At 36.0% G+C, this 18284-nt stretch overlaps 1 protein-coding gene across 1 annotated transcript; it reads left to right on the top strand.

Annotated features, from left to right (window-relative positions):
- The first annotated feature begins 1820 nt into the window (after nt 1–1820).
- Nucleotides 1821–17579, top strand: LOC121409266 (peroxisomal acyl-coenzyme A oxidase 3-like). The gene is made up of 15 exons (XM_041601146.1): nt 1821–2265; nt 3859–4089; nt 4511–4585; nt 5136–5225; nt 6712–6944; nt 7266–7362; nt 8661–8843; nt 9268–9390; nt 10027–10147; nt 10985–11107; nt 11586–11696; nt 12446–12600; nt 13816–13951; nt 14844–14998; nt 15764–17579. The coding sequence occupies exons 1-15, from the start codon at nt 1993–1995 to the stop codon at nt 15881–15883; spliced, it is 2226 nt and encodes a 741-aa protein (XP_041457080.1). The 5' UTR covers nt 1821–1992; the 3' UTR covers nt 15884–17579.
- The last annotated feature ends 705 nt before the right edge of the window (nt 17580–18284 follow it).

The raw sequence follows: 18284 nt of genomic DNA, 5'->3' as shown, positions 1-18284 counted from the left end.
GATGATGGTGATGCTGATGACTATGATGATGATGATCAATGATGCTGCTGATGATGATGGTGATGATGATGATTATGATGATGATGATGATATTGATAATGCTGATGATGATTATGGTAATTATGATGATTATGATGATTATGAGAAGCAGGAGGAGGATCATGATGATGGTGATGATGATTACAGTTAATGTCAGAGTTCATTTTCAAACCTTTAGTTAGCCCATGTCAAAGAGTTACAACTATGGTAACTTTGCTATTATGGCAATTACCATGATGATAATGTGTCTCGGCACTCGGCAGCCCATCATAATGTAAGTTTTCATGGTAATTGCAATAATGACAAATTAAGAAAGTTGTAAGTATATTTATAAACAGGTTTTTCATTGTATGAGTTTCTAGCCACTTTTATTTCAAGTTTGCAGAAGTCGGGTTTCTGTGATCTCAAAAGATTTAACTCAGGCCAGCTAGCGTGAAATATCAATACAGGCACCCTTATCCCCATAAATGATAATATAGAGTATTTCTAAAGCGCCAAATCCACATATACCTGAATAGGATGGAGATGGCAAGGGTGTTGGCTGAGGCAAAGTTCCGACACTGGCATGGCAAGCAAAACAAAATTTGTACCCCTTTTTCTGCTTTCAACAGTTGATTTTCCAAACTTTAGTTCCACCACCCTCAAGATGTGCACCCCCATACCACTTTAGTTCCACATCCCCAGGATGTGCACCCCCCCCCCATGCTCAAACCAGCCTATGCCCTTAGATGGGTCAGATGTGTGACACTAATTGGGATGATATAAACAACTCTTACTCTTATTTTCTCAACATGCAAGCAATAAATCGAACAAATAATTTTGAATGTTTATACTTTACATTGTCTGACATTTCTTCATTATTTTCAAACATTTTATGAAATATTTTGTGCACTGTTTGTTCAGACAAAGAACCTGCTCGATGTTTGGACAGCTGTGTATACTACATGTAGTATGACAATCAATATGTTCTGATTCCGCTCAGTGGAAGTTGTTTGAGTGGCATTGGTAATCCAAAATATATGTCTGATATATACAGTATTCCCAAGTCTCTTGTTAGCCTATAGCCTTACTCCGACAATGAAAATGACAGCATATGGGTTAACAATTACAGCAAAGGTGATGAAAACAATTCAATATTCTCTTCATTTCATTTAATATCAAAGGTGGTATATATTCTTGGGTAGAAAGGGACACATTTCAGTGCTTCAGAAAGTGGGGACACAAGCCCCCCCCCCCCCCTGACCTTGGCCTATATATCCTCTGTAAACAAACTCGAGATTGATTATTTATGCTTGTTTGATTTTTCTTTATTGATTTAAATAAAAATAAAATTGTGGTGGACTCACCTTTATTTTTATGCCAATCTTTGCCATTGTTGTTTGTGATGTATGTCTGAATTTAAGCCCCAGGGGCCATCAAATATGAAATGACCACTGCGGCGGATCCGGTGGGGGGGCAAAGCCGGCCCATTTCCCCTTTGAGAGGTGCAATTAAAATTTTAATGTAAAAATTCCATTATTTAAAACAGAAGTGTGCCCCCCCCCCCCCGTTTGAAAATAAAGACTTTTTTGCTTCTCAAATTTTCCTCGGAAAATGTGCCCCCCCCCCAAAAAAAAACCTCGGACGCAATAGTTTGCTCTTTATTATATCTCTTTGAAGTTTTCCACTTCTGGGTCTTGTAACGCAAAGATAATATAATTTATAAACTAATCATTGACACGGTATTTTTTATTGTGTTCATACTCGTAGCTATAAATACAGTCGACCGTTCTTGTAGTGCGGTACGATACGGTAGCTAAGTTGAGTGGAGCCTGCACGAACTTCGCTCGAGTCGAGGTACAGATCCACATGAAACATTGCGGTTTTTATTTGCAATTACACCTAGGCCTATCTGTTGCATCCGCTGATTGTATTTACAGGATCAGATTGATTTTCCTTTAATAGCAGTTTTAAATGACCGATAAAATGTCGAAAGTCAGATTACTCGACAAGCTCGTTCAAGAAAGGGCTGGAGCAGGCGATTCTTCACCACAAAATGCCCCGAGAGTAGCGGACCAGATTCTGTCGGGAAATGATGATGGCCATGAGAATGCTGAACAAACGCGTATCTTCGATGTTTTACCAGACTTACCAGCAGGACCTCTTGATCTTTACCGGAATAATGCTTCGTTTGATTGGAAGTCACTTAAGGTTGCATTTGAAGGAGAAGATTGTATTCGTTATCATGTGAGTGGAAATTAGAAATTACGAAGTCAATTCAACTTCAATAAAGAATAAGCTAGTTGAAGCTTGTCTGCGCACCTAATAATTTGAGTTCAGATTTAAAATGAATTTCTTCTTATTTCACAAAATCTTTTGGTTAATAATGTTCCTTATATTATTGAGAGTAAGTGTACCAAATTTCTCATTAAAAATGAAAAAAAATATAGGATTTTCTTGGAAAAACCTCGGTAGTCATTGTCAGGTTGAAAAAAAAATGGTACCCCACCAGCTGCGCACTCATTCACTTTGCACACGATTCAGAGATTTTGATGACAAAACTTTGTATTTTGAGGCCGTCACATGAAATGCCCTGAAATCATTATTTTTCCACCATTTTGAGTCGGATTTTTTATGAATACTTGTCTGTGTATTGCATGTGTAAACTTAGTGCTCGTTGCATATCTTCTTTTACTAGAATCGCGCGGGTGCGCAGACTTGGGAGACCGCGCAGACATGGGATTGGGGAACTGACCATACTCCTAACAGATTGATGGGGGGACGGTCCCGGGACCTAACGTTAAACTTAAAGCTACGCACTTTTTTTCAAACAATAAAAACTATTCCACTTTTAATATTTGAACAAGTTATCACCAATTTGTGGTAAATATTCTAAACATTGGCTTCACCAAAAAGAAAAATATCACAAAACTCACGAAAATTCTGCTGTGTTTTCCAAACACCTCTCGATTTCACCGCCCGATTTATAATGCAAAAAATAGTATTTCAGTTTTCATGTGCAGCAATTTCTAAGATATGTTCGTATTAATTTTATTATAGGATAATATGAAATTAAATAAAAAATAACTCCAAAATTCCAAACAGTTGTGGGTTTTCTCTGCATTTAGAAGTTAGAGATTTACTTTGCAAAAATATTGAGTGAGAATTGTTCATGATAAGAATGATATCAAAACCACCTTTTTTGTTGGGGGGAGGATAATAATACATGTACATTTAGCCTATGGGGCATAGGTCTATCACACTGTGTGTAAGATGGTTAGCTTTTTTTTTTTAATGAATTAAATGATGTTTAAAAACTCCTCCAGACAGACAAAGTTCAGCTGTCTAAAAGTTGAGTTGAATAAATACCTGAAATATCAAATGAACATTACATTGATAATTTTCAACAATCAGAGATTGACTTAAGTTTTATTTTTTGTAATTTTTGTAAAATAATGACCTGCACATCTTTGTTAATAGCTCAATATGCAAAACCAATTTAGGAGCCAATGATATGTTGTAGATTTTAGTATCCAGAACTGACAATTTTCCTAACTTTTTTATTTCAATATCCAACAAATCTTAAGATCAAGACATGCACACCTTTGGTCAAGAGTAAAATCTCCCTTTCCATTGCAATGCTCAGTCAATTAGATCGATAGGAATAAGAACATACGTAGCCCTCGTGCCTACCAACCAAGCCGTCAAAGTTTACCAATAAATCTGGTCTGACATGTTTCATTCTGTGTTGTCTGTACTGCCCTTTCCCGATGAAAGTCTCTGTTTATAGTTTTAAGTACATCCTTCAAGCAAGACTTTTCATTTGTTTCCTGCTTCTAGTACAAGATATGGAAAACACTGGAGAAGGACCCACTCTTCCAACACAGTCAACGACCACTGACAATGGAGGAATCCAGAGCCCTTGTCTTCCGTCAAGTGAAGCAGCTGATCCGCTACAACTTCCTCTCCATGGAAGGCATCCTAGCTAATCCAGACACCATCAGCTGGTTCAACAATGCTGTAATGCTTTATGATGCAGCACTGGCTACCAAGTTTAACCTGAACAAAAATGTAAGTGTTTGCAGTTGATTTTACATTTATATTCTTTTCACCATGGTACCTTTTCAGATGCCAGAACATTCCAATCAGACAGAGAATCAGAGGGTAGAGTTATTGCTCAATGACCCCAAGGCCCCAAAGCTGGATCTGATCAGAACATTTGGTTGTCACTGCCCACACGTGGTAGCATGTGTCAAAGCCCTAGTAAGGGCCAAACTGCAGTATCCAATAAGGTATTCTGCACACATAGTTTAACTCCATACAATCTTAATAAAGAAATTATTAAATGTTTAAAGCAGGCCATATTTTTCCAGGGGTTTGATTCTGAATAGAAATTTTATACTTTTTTATTCAGATTATGATTCAATGTGGAAATTAAAATGTCCATGTCTATAAATCTGATTCTTGTGATATATTAATGTGTATTTTTCAGTTGTTTGGGCAGACATTGAGAGCCAGTGGTTCCATGAAGTATGAAGACATTGTCACACAGAGCGAGGCATTAGAGGTGAGTCGTATGAAGAAGGAGAAAATTAGGTATCTGGTAAAATTACATATGAGAAATATCAGGCACTAAAGGTGTATTTCATTTCTCAGGAAAACCCCTCAAACTCAAGTAGATGCTAATAAAAATGCAGTGTCCCATTGTCTTTTACTGCCATCCTAGAATTTGGCAACTACATTTGAGATGCCTGGTGTTGTCTGTTTTGAAATAAGAGGATGCGAACCAAGGGGATTTAATGATTAAAGGAAAAAGTTGGAGTTGCATCTTTGCAACAAACATAATGTAAGAAGGCTGAGATTATCTTTCATTCAAGGTTATTTTATCATTCCATACTGTCAGAAGGCTTCTTGAAATACATAAGTGTTACTTTATACACTATTACTGATCAATCATTACAGGTATGACTCTAAGAAATATTGCACTTACCAATGCATTCACAAAGAAAAAAACTCTTTGATACCATGAAATTAAAATTTATGTAAGTTTACATTGGATATGAATCATTCAGCTGGATTTTAGTTTTACTGATACCTTTGTTTTATTATTCACTCAGATAATGGGTTGCTTTGCTTTGACTGAGTTGGCACATGGGTCTAACACAAGAGCCATGAGAACAACAGCAAAATATGACCCAAGCACACAGGTACGTATTGTATGGTGATATACAGGGGGGATGACATATATACTGTTCTTTGAAAACCAAATATGGTTCGTGATTTGAATCTATTTTTGCATGTCAAATCTACTATATTAATTCTTTTTATAATTTCATCTTCGAGATAGGCTGCAGAGCCCTCTGAAGATTACAGCAAATAAGGGTGCATGCACATTAGTACATAATGTGATGTATCCTCACTCCTGGGTGTCAATCCATGACATCATACTATTCAAGTGGTGAGATGAAACGATAGATAATCCCCCTGAACAACAGCTTAACCGCTTGGATTTACGCCAGTGTCTTCACTCAAGTCGAGGCTTTGTACATGTATTAACTTTTGCATGAAGCATTAGGGATAAACGGGTCTATTATTTTTTTTGTCACGTACAGAAATGGCATACACACAGTTATCTTAGCTTATCTTGAGACCAGAATTTTTGTGACTTCCACTGAAAGTGCACCGCTAAATAAAATAAGTTTTGAAAGATATATATAATAATAATAATGCAGGTGCATTTACATATCCCTGTAGTCTTGTGAAGGGGCAGATCTAGGGCTGATTTAGGGTTGACTGGGGATATGGTGTTCAAAATTTATTGAATTTGTTGCTAAGCGAAAATAGGTCAAAAATGGCTATCACCAAAGAAGAAATGCAAAAGGTCCTTATCATGACTTTATAATGTAATCCCCCATTTTCAGCTTTTTATACATGCTGAAATTTGCATTGATAGAATAGACGAGAGTCAGACTGTACACTGTTTGTTAATACTTGTCTGATAAATGATCAAAGGGCATCATTAATTGATCAAAGATAAAAGAGCTGATAAAGCTAGATTTTCTTCTAGGCTAAAGTAAGCTTGTGTCAAGCAAGCTAATTGAGACTGATTATTATTAAGCAAACTTGAGCAAGATATTCCATGAGATATGACAAATGTATAAACTCTGCTTTCAAGTTTGTAAAGCACATCAAGTTTGTGTTGATTTTTCCATACTGTTTTCCTTTTGATTAAAAAAATTGAAACAAAGTTTGGTAAACTTGACATAATCTTAAATTAGCCTGCCATACTATGTGTAGTTCATGTCAACACACAAATATTTAGTGAATACAAGTATTTTCCTATTCAAAGTAAAAAAAAAATTAATTTCTACGTTAAAAAGAGGAGGCGCAATCATTCGTCGTGCTTTAATACACTATGACGTTGGATTTACGCTTTTACCAAAGTTGGTGTTTAAGTTTAAAACTAAAAAAGGAAATCCTTTTGCATTCTGCATTTGCAACACAAGGCAAGGTATTTCATCATGCACTTTTAGGGGATGCGGGAAAAGTCACTCTGAGAAGACGCAGACCACCTTTATGTCGCTGGATTCTTACTAACAGATGTGGCATAGACTTTTCAAGCGCCTTAAATATATGATTCAACTGCTACACAAAGATTAAATTGGTGATATTTGCGTGCTATCTGTCCCATAGGAGTTTGTTGTGAATACACCAGACATAGAGGCCGCCAAGGTGTGGGTTGGTATCCTTGGCAAATCTGCTACCCATGCTATCGTCTATGCCCAGCTCTACACCCCTGATGGCACCTGTCATGGCCTGAACTCATTTATAGTACCTATAAGGGATCCAAAGACACTTCTACCACTCCCTGGGGTGATGGTAGGGGACCTTGGAGAGAAGCTGGGACTTCATGGGCTTGATAATGGGTAAGTAATCCTTCTGACTTGACTCTCTTTTTTAACACTCTCTAGTTGGTTTTGGGCATCACGCAGATCCCTAACTGATGGATTGAAGGATCTATGACACTCGTAATTTCTATAGGCCTCTAGTAAAGAGCACAGGCATTGATTGTTAAGATGAGCTGCCGGCAGTGTGGGTAATTATATAAGTCACTGAACTCCTACAGTATGATTATTGCAAGCCAGCAATTCTATTATAAAATTGGATTCATGTGAGATCTCGTGATATAGTTGTTCAATCATTGCTTTTATATTCCTCCCTTACTCTATCCTCATCTCTCATTTCAGTTTTGTATCATTCCACAACGTTCGCATTCCAAGAGAAAACCTGATAAACAGAACAGGAGACGTGACAGAGAGCGGACAATTTGTCACTCCATTTAAGGTAAAATAATGAACACAGAAATCACCTAATGCACTGTATACAGTGTTTTCACTAACACCTGTCAGAACTGTCCCTCCAATATTTCCTACCAGCACTCAATGCAATATCACTCTTGCACAATTTATCCATTGACAAATAAAAAATGCTGCAGCTACAATACAGTGTATAGAAACATGATATCTTTAACCTTTTAAAAGAAAGAACCCCTTTGGTAAGTTGTCGAGTGATAAAATATCCACCACCAAAAACTACCTAGTGACACTTAAAATTTAAATCAAATGTGTTGGAAGGTTTACCTTTTATTTGAATTAGAGAGTCAAAAGGGGCCTAAGCTTTCGATCCTAGCAGAATCTTTGTCGGAGGCAAATGACAAACATATAAAGTGGAACAACCATAATATAGACCACAGACATTCAACAGCAACACTAGAAACAAGGAGACAAAAGGGGCATTAGTGAGAAGAGATGACCAATCAGGTTAATGAAGGGGATGAAAGAAAAGGAGAAGGCAGACACAAAGGGAAGTTAGTGTAAGTAAGGCCAAAGAAAGACCTCAAGCCAAGCTGGATTAAGATATGAGGCAGGCAACATCAAACAGGATCTGGAACAAAACAGTGATAGAGGGTATTGAGGAAGAGATGAATAACAAGAGAATTATTGAGAGGTGGGTCAAACAGGTAACAAAGAAAGGCATAATAAACTGGTGCAAAAGAGTGGGGAAAAGGGAAAGAATGGGGAACAAATGATAATGTGCAAAAGACATAAGTATGTATGATAGAGCATTAAACAAACTAAAGAAAGTAAGTATAAAAATAAATCTGTAAGTATAAAAGTATATAAATATATCCAAAAAGGAATGTATATGAAAAATATATATATATACATATGGTGTAACTGATATTGTAATCCGCTGGGTGTGAGGGGAAAAAACAGAAGACTATATAGTAGAAGAAAAAAAAACCTGTATAAAACAACCTGTATATATGGAAGGGAAGCAAGTTGCCTAAAGGGTAAAAGCAAATAAAGAAGCTGATGCTGTATTTGAATTAATAGCTTAGAGGAAGAATTAACGGTAACAAGTCTTTTATACTCCAGGATAATTTCCTATTATAAGATTTGTTGGAACTTAAATGTAATGTTATATGTAGGGAAACATTTTGTATTAGTCTTGATATTATGATGTGATGAGACAATAATCCCATTGCTATGGGGCCTGGGTATGGGGGTGGGGATAACAGGCATGGCAGTCTTTAATTTCCTCAGTAATCAGGATACTGGTGTAAATCTTGTATTTCTTAGGATCCAAACAAAAGGTTTGGTGCATCCATGGGTGCTCTGTCATCAGGACGTGTTGGTATTACAAACATTGGTCTAGGAAACCTGAAGCTTGCCATTACTATTGCTGTCCGCTACTCTGCAGTCAGGAGACAGTTTGGACCCACCTCTGAGGAGGAGCTACCAGTCTTAGAATACCAGATGCAGGTGAGGAGTATTTACTATTTATATTACATTGTTGCCTTAGTTTTAGCTGTAGAAAAAGGCTATCTATATGGGACTTGACAATTCATCATACCTGCAAAGCAAAATGCAAGATATGTGTAGGTCAGCGTGGAGATATGTTCATTATTCCTGATTTGGCACAGGTTTAGTCCTACGACAACTAAACTACTTTTATTAGTAAATTGCAAATATTACAGTAGTCCATAGTAAAGTGTACTCTATGAATTTCTGAAAAGTAACTTTATAAACTGGTTTTTACATATATATATGAGCCCTTAGTGTCATTAGATTCTATCTCAGTTATGGCCTTCAGTCAACCAACAAACAGGAGTATACAAATCATTGGTTATGTTACCATTTGTTTATTCTTAATCTTATAAAGCTTTGATACTTCTCTTGTTTATAGCAATGGCGGCTGTTACCATATGTGGCTGCTGCTTTTGTACTGCATCATTTCTCTGATAAATTATTCAAGCACTTGGTGGAATGTCAGGTATCCCTCATGCTTGGAGACAAGAGTGAAAGACAGGTATGATGTGCAATATTAATGCGGCGTTGAATGTGCAATGGTTTTTAGCCAGATTACTCCCAAAGGGCCAAAGGAATGAAGTAAATGTATATGTACATGTACTCTAGTTCACTGTTAAGTACGAAAATCAACTGTAAAGTGAAATAGTAATATTCACAGCTCTTTAATTTGCTGGAGTCTTGAAATATGTACACTATCCTACAGATTAGGGAGAAATTCCAATGACCAGAGTACTGATATTTTACAACTGTGATCTGTCCATACCCTGTGCAAAACTGTCCTGTGTACAAATCCACATGTCTAGGTCATGGGCATATTTATCCAGAATTTCTTTTCCTGGTAATGAGAGTTTACTATCTTGTAACCTAGTGGTTTATAATGGGATGACAGAACTACTTCCAAGTAAATTGTAAAAATAAAATTTGGAAAACCTCCTAGGAGAATAAATATCAAGATACAGTGGGGTTAAACCAGCTAGACATTTTGGAAAACATGTATGATGCCCATACCAAATGGGGAAGAGATATGTAGAGCAATGCAATTCACCCGTTTTCAATGCAGTTTTGAGGGGAAGTATGCCAGTACCACCACCTACCACCAAAATATGAGTGATTTCTTTGGTATTTATGTTTTCAGGCAGAGCTGGGGAAGGAGATGCATGCATTGTCTAGTGCCTCTAAACCTCTTAGTAGCTGGTTAGCAAGGGACTGTATACAGGAATGCAGGGAGGCATGCGGAGGTCATGGATACTTGTGGGGTAAGGTGACCATTTGTTTATTGACATGAAATCCCCTTTGTGTTGTCTTATACCAGGGGTGAGCTCTTCTTCAGCAAATAAAACATGTTACTTGGAAGGATGTAATTTCAAATACAATAAAACATTTTGAAACAAATTGTTGTGTAGCTATCTTTCTTATCAGGTATTATTTGATTGGACTAATGGTGTTCTCATGTTTACAAAACTTTTTTAATGGTATTTATTTCTTCTGACATTTCCACGAAAGTTTAGCCCTTTAATTTGTTTATGGTTTCACGGGCAAAACTTCTGTCTACTCACTTGCAAAGATAGTGAGAAGGGCTTTCTATTGGTACATAGATCTTGATAATCCTTACAAGGAAAAATGAACTACAGAAAGCACTTGACTTACTTGTTCAAAGGCTAAAGAGCATCCTTCAGCAAATGCAGAATCAGATTGCAGGAATTTATGTACATATTTCTTTATGTGTGTATTTGAACATTCATTACCTGGGCCAGTCCAAATGATCAACGAGCTGTTGTTTTTATATTATGGTTTAAAAAGAAGATTGTAATCAAAATGAGAACTGAATCCACAATCTTGATTGAAACAATATAAAAATGATGGTATGCAAACATACTTTGTGTGATTTCTTCACAACGTCTAGGCAAGAAAACATGCTATTATGCATGTTGAAATAAATAAGAGTAAGAGTATTGAAAAATATATAGATTTGCACAATGGAGACATGTTTTGAAAATAAACCAATGGTTTCTACTTTCAGTTTCATTTGTGTGCTACATTTGTTATCCATTTTCTGTTAATATTTACTTACACACATCTGTATCTTCTTACAGTGAACAGGTTTGGTGTTTTACGAGACGACAATGATCCTACATGTACGTATGAGGGAGACAACAATGTCTTGCTCCAACAGACAAGTAACTACTTATTAGCTCTATCTGCTGCTAAAAGAAGAGGTTGGTATAATGATTATCAAAGTGCATTACATTTATTTACATGTATAGCACACCTGTTGTAGGATTCAGTGTTATAGCATACTGTCACTTCCACATACGATTAGGTCCTTTTGCCAGCACTAGGTTGCCATCATGTTGCCCAGAACAAAAGTATTTTAGGAACTATATCATAGCCATTTTTTTTTTCGAATTTCAGAACATTTATGCATGGTTGTTGTTTAAAGTTGCTCATATTTGCGGAGTTATGTACAGTGGCTTTTGACAGAGTTTAACACTGACCAGGGGTCCGTTGCAGAAAGAGTTGCATTTAAACGCAAGTCAAAATATCAATCGCAAGTCCCAAATGCGCACTGTTGATTGGTTGAAAATCAAGTTGCGCATGATATTTAGAGTTGCGATTGATTGAAACTCTTTAAGCAATGGGCCTCTGATCCCCTTTTTCATTATACATACTTATCTTCTTTTATTCTTATTGCAGGTGAGACCATATCTTCTCCCATTGGTACGGTTGATTTTCTGGACTCCATGTTTGATATCATCAAGCAGAGGTTTACAGTGCACAAGCTAGAAGATGTAATTAAACCCCAAGGTAAGATTTTTACATGGTTTTACATTCTTTTCACATAACAATGTAAATTTCCCCCACCCCACCCCCCTCTCCAAATAAAAATGCCTATTATGATGAATGTTGTTACATTTTGAGTACAGATCTGATCTGGTGATGTTTTTTAAACAGGCATTGTTTTATGAAGATTTAAAGTGTGGCTAGTTTTAATTCATGGACAGTTTATATAAAAGACATTTACATGGGCCGTAATAAAGAGAGAGCCTGGTGCAAGCAACTTTCATGAAATGCCCCCAAGGAAGGGGTTACAATTTTATGTATGCCAAGATTACATTGTAATCATAGTGGTAGTCCTGATGATTAAGAGACAAACTTTAATCTTTTCTTGCCTCCATGTCCGGCAGTAAATATAGATTAGTGTGCTCTGGTTCAGGTATGCTGTGTGCATACGATTTGAAGCACATGTGCAAATGGAATGAAACATCATTAAGTCAACCTATTTCAATTTGTACAGAGTGCGTATAATTAAGGTTAAGGTGTAGTTACCAAGCAGTCTGTATGTGCCACTTGTTCGTTACCAACTGTTGTAATTGTGAAATTGAATGTAAAAGCTCACTAAATGCATTATATTACATTATTTCCCTTGAGATAATCCTTATTTTGTTGTGAAAGGATGGTAGGTGGACATAAATATTTATCCCAATCTGTTTGATCACCACCATGCGATTCTTAACCTCCGTGGCCTCTGTTTTATTCATATCAATTCTGTTCAGTGATTATCAGTGCATACCGATGGCTAGTCGTCTATCTCCTTCAGGAGAGTGCCAATAAGCTCCAACATGAGCTCATGAATGGAAAAGATGCATTCAGTGCACGCAATGACTCACAAGTCTACTTCTGTAGGACCTTGGCAATGGCTTTTATGCAGGTAGGGCTCAGTCTGATACAAATCCTATCACTATCCCCCCCCCCTGGTGTGTTGGCTCAGTTGGTAGAGCCTCACAACCGGGAGGTCAGGGGTTCATTATATCATTTATCATTATCATTTATCATATAGTATTATGCTTGTGGTACCTGACATAATTGAGTGGTATAGGTAAAATTGTACCACAAGTTGAACAAGAAAAGTATGCATGAGGTACCAACAAAGCTGAGTGGTATAGGTAAAACTATACCATAAGTTGAACAAGAAATTGAAGTATGCATGAGATACCAACATAGCTGAGTGGTATAGGTAAAACTATACCATAAGTTGAACAAGAAATTGAAGTATGCATGAGGTACCAACATAGCTGAGTGGTATAGGTAAAACTATATCCCCAAGTTGAACTAGAAATTGAAGTATGCATGAGGTACCAACATAGCTGAGAGTGGTACAGGTAAAACTATACCACAAGTTGATCAAGAAATTGAACTACATGTATGTTTGTGGTACACGACATAACTTTTTCCTTTCCGTATCGGCAAAGGATTAAAGATTCTAAGTGAAAGTCACATATAAAAGTGGCTAATATTTTGTTAAGTTACCTAAAGATGAAACCAAGGGGCATGGTGCAGGTCCAATATAAATGAGGAACATTGTATAAAGTGGTAGGAAGAATTTCCAGTGCAGTGTTCCAAGTACACATACCAGTCCTTTATACCAGGAAGACTCTGGGATATTAGGGATTCCCTTCACCTGCTCTCTACTACCCTTGTCTGGGATTCCTATTTCTAAAGACTTTATGAAATATGATGTAGAAAGTATATTAGTAGTTTTTGATTGAGTTTGCAGTTAACATTAAGGGTGGGGGGAGTGGGCATGAAAGTGTACCGTAAATGTTGCAGGGATGATGCTGGAAAATATTGCTTTTGAAATTAGAATGGAATCTTATTAGTTTGTGCCATACTTCATAACTTCTTTCTTTGCTACTTTGCAATACGCTGATTAGAATGAAAGCAATTTGATTTTTTTTTTCTTTTTTTCTCTGGGGGAGGGGATGAGGGATATGTGTGTGCAATTCCTGGAGAATGGGCCATGTTCTGTTTATTGTTAATATTCCAAGACCTTACAATTACTTAAAGATCATATAAATTTGTTAATAATGTCTATTAGTATTACACATATTTGTCACTACTATGCAATAATTTATCTTCCATTTAGCACACACTTCTTGATCAGTTTTGGAATTACCTAAAATCTGGTGATCTGTTACCTGAGCAAACTGCTGTTCTCACTAAACTCTGTAGTCTCTACGGTCTTTGGAGTCTTGAGAAACATATGGCCACTCTTTATCAAGGTGAGTTTGCGTGAAGTTATTTCATGATCAGTTTTGGAATTACCTAAAATCTGGTCTGTTACCTGAGCAAACTGCTGTTCTCACTAAACTCTGTAGTCTCTATGGTCTTTGGAGTCTCGAGAAACATATGGCCACTCTTTATCAAGGTGAGTTTGCATGAAGTTATTTCTATTGTAGGAGGATCCATTCAAAATGTGATCACTTTATCTTGTAGAGACTGCTATCTTTCATAATATCTGTTGTCTGTATGGTCTCTGGAGTCCTTGGAGGATAGCATGGGGCTATGGAATAGGGTCCAACATATCAGACTGGGTGGGTGTTTCATAAAGATCTTCATAAGTTAAGAGCAACTTTAAGAACGACTGGTGATCCTTTCTTGTGGTAAATGGTATATTCATTGGCGATGGTTTAGCGCATAAGAAAGGTTCACCAGTGGTTCTTAAAAGTCGCTCTTATCTTACGAACAGCTTTATGAAACGGCCCCCTGCTCAGAATTTCTGGCCTCTTCCACCATATGTTAACAAGTAAGTATTACATTGATTATAGTTTAGGTAAAGCCTTAGGTTCATCGGGCTAGGAATTGAAACAAGGATGTGCTTCTTCATATTACCCCCTATTTCTTAATTAATGTTAATTTAGTGTTGAAAGAAAAATAGATCTTTTCAAATTCCACTCTCAATTTACCATCATTCGCAATATCCAGGTTGGCTTTATTTTCATGATAATGATAATTATTCAGAAACTTTTTATTTATTTTTCTCTGTTTTATGCGAGACCAAATTTGTATTTGGGGGTACATGCAACCCCTCCTCACAGCCTTTATCTTGTTATGCCATGTTGCTATCATGATTGGATTACAGTTATCACCATCTAATCCTTGTTTTCCAATCAGGAGGATATTTCTGTGGGGCAGAGACTGCTAGGTTAATCCGTGATGGTATCCTTCATCTCTGTACTGAGGTTAAGAATGATGCAGTATCTTTGGTTGATGTTCTTGCTCCACCTGATTTTGTACTCAACTCACCTATTGGATGTGCAGATGGCCAGGTATAATGCAATCTCTTTAAATTCTATTTGTATACAAGAAATTAGATTTCCATTAAGTTTAATATTTGTGTGTTTAGTTTAATTTTACTGTGTTTGGATATTATTCACCTCTAAAGCTCTTGTTTTATTATTTTCTTTTTTATTGTTTTCACTATGTAAAGGTAATTTTAAGAGTTAGGTATCTTAAAAGAGTGAAGGAGTCCCAGGTTGGAATTTCTAGGGGAACAGGTCCCTGGAGCACAAATGTTTACAGTTAATCAAAAAAATCTTTAATTTTTAATTCATTTGATTAATAATATGTATAGTCATATCAATGTGTGCAACTTTTGTTAAGTTTCTTTTCAAAAGCCAGTGGAGGAAATGTTTCTACGATTATCATAGACTAATAAATTGAAATTGAATTGAATTAAGCAATTTGCATTATTGAAATAAATTGCCATCTTAAGATAACTGGCCCACAATATTTTGTGTTTATCTCTTCCTCCAAACAAAATATGACTAAACCTTTGAAGTATGATAGTATTTCAAAGTATTCATCCATTATTCATGAAGAAATTACTCTTAAGTGGCATTGAAAGCTGCATACTGAAATGCATTTTAAAATGTATTTTGTTTTTAGGTTTACAAATGTCTTGACAACGCCAGACTTCAAACTGCCTTGAGAGACCTTCTTGGTGGAAGAGGAATTCCTTGATAAACCAGCTGTTGGTTCTATCTTTCCTGCAAAGCTATGAATCATAAATATTTATTGTCTTTTGTTTTCAGGTTTACAAACGTCTTTACAATGCCATCCTCCAGACTCCGAACTGCCTTGAGAGACCTTCTTGGTGGAAGGAATTCCTGGATAAACCAGCCGTTGGTTCCGTCCCTCCTGCAAAGCTATGAATCATAAAATTGATGATGCCAGATCAAATTAAGACAATCGGATTTAGGAAGATTGTGAATGGCTGGTGCCTGTAATTTCAACAGTGTCCGCAAAGGTGGATGAGGATCCAGTGACACTAAGCTTTAAACAGTGATTGATTTCCTATCTTTTTACAACTGATTTCATTTATCACTGTGTGTAATCCTTCCAAAGAATCAGTTGTACATTCAATTGCTGAGCTTTGGGATACCAGGTCCAGAATACCTTCCCTGCAGGAAATCATATATCTTGTTGTCAAAGGGAAAATTTAGCTGTGGTTATGATGAAATACAAATGATTTTAATATTTTAGATTCTTGTTATTTCTTTGAGAAGGTTATCCAATCTTTGCTCTATATGGACTGCTCAAGGTATGATAATTTGGGAGCATTCCAACAATTTATATGAACTAGAAGACAACGACAAATCATTTTAGAAATGATGGACTTGCCATTGTAGTAAAAGTTAAGAATGAAAGTAACAGTACCCTTCAAAGCCCACTCATTCATGGTGTGAGGGAAGAAAATTGATACAATGTATGGGCCAAACATATATTTTAGTTCTGTATATCTTTGTTTATGCACATCTCATAATTCTTTGTATAATTTTATGATTTATTGTTAATTATTTTGGTGATTCCAAACTTGGGTAGTGTTCTCATTTTTATGAAACAATATCATTCCTTTAGAGACTGTTTGATCAGGGCTCCGTAACACAAAGGTTTGCGATGAATTGCAAATATGAAAAAACCGCTCTAATTGGTCCCTGGTCAATATTTTAAACCTAATGCGCGTGTAACGTTGATAATGATTGGTCAGTTGATTTAGCGATTGATCGCTAATCTTTGTGTTACGGAGCCCAGGACTAATTTTAATCCTTGATTAGATTATGTAAAAAATTGTGTTGTCATGTTGACTACTTCATTGTTTAATGCTTGTCGGCTTAATATGTGTAATCACTGTAGGCAAAGGATAACTAATTATTTAAATTGATCATGTAATGTTGTGTATGATACTGAAAATACAGTAACTAATTTATTAAATTGTGCTCTATGCATGTTTGCTAGTCATGAGAATCAAAACTGTTTAAATTGCCCAAATGAGTGTGTGAATTTGTTTTGTATATTTCACAGCTGCTTTGCATGTTGCTTTTTGGAATATATCTACTGATATATGTGATAATAAGAAATTAATATGTTTCAAAATCAAAGTCAAAGATCATTTTAGGTCATTAATCTTGATATTTGTTCTTTAATATTGAAAAAAGTCATCTAAACTTTTTATATGCATTAAAGCTTGTATATAAGGAGGATCAAATATCAGCTGTTATGTGAGTTGAAATTTCAGGTAAATTTGATAAATGTCAAAAGGTCATTCAGGTTTAAAACTTGGATGAAAATTGATAGTTTATCACAATTTCATCTCTAAGTTTTCATGTCCATTTGCCCTTTTGCGGTCTTGGATATTTACATTATATATTCAAAGAATATAATGCGAAAGACATTTTGATATTTTGATGTCACAAAATCAACACTCCTACATATTTCATTAGAACAGCTATATTGGTGTGTATTCTAGATGATTGAGTGTTGATTTTCAGAACAAATACTACTAACCTCCAGATCTAGACTAGTGTCACACTTGTTTTAGTCATACTGCAAATCCCTCTTTAGCATATGACTAAAAAAGTATGTTTTTTAATGTGCTCCTGTGTAATAATCGTGAATGAAAGAATACAAAATCCAAGCACTGAGATAGAGAAAAGAGGATTACTTGCTATACCGTTGATGAAAATCAATAGTTTAATAACAAAGCGTAATATTACTGTTAAGGTTATGAACTTTACAGTGTTAAGTATGTTGATTTGGTGATGATTTAGAAGGGAAGTGAGTTAGAAGATTAGAATAAAAAAAAGGACAAAAGAAATGCTGTGAAAGAAAATTGATGATGCATCAGCTCAGTATATAAGTATGTGTTTGCTCATAGTGCAATGCAACCATCATTTTTAATATTATGATGGCCACATCAGTATTGTTTAGTAGATCTACACATATGTAGAATTGAATGGCGATATGGAAATAGTATCTGCTATTTATTATCTCACATGCCTTGTAAACATGGTTGGGCTATACAACTTGCAGATTTACCTAAAGAAGGAGGGTGGGGGAATACTTGAGTGCATTAAAAACATTCCCATGTATTGACAGATCAGTTAATTGTACATATATACTTAACAATCCAATATTTGTTTTTAGGTTTTATTGTTGTTGTGTGTGTGTGATTTTTTTGGGGGGATGAGCTTTGCATCTGTTTCTTCTTGCTTTTAAAATTCAGAGAATGGGAAACAAATAACTAAAAGTAATAAGTGAGGCCTGTTTTATTTG

The sequence above is a fragment of the Lytechinus variegatus genome, chromosome 2 (genome assembly GCF_018143015.1).
Source record: "Lytechinus variegatus isolate NC3 chromosome 2, Lvar_3.0, whole genome shotgun sequence".
In the NCBI taxonomy this organism is placed as follows: Eukaryota; Metazoa; Echinodermata; class Echinoidea; order Temnopleuroida; family Toxopneustidae; genus Lytechinus; species Lytechinus variegatus.
This window is presented reverse-complemented; position numbering and strand designations above follow the sequence as displayed.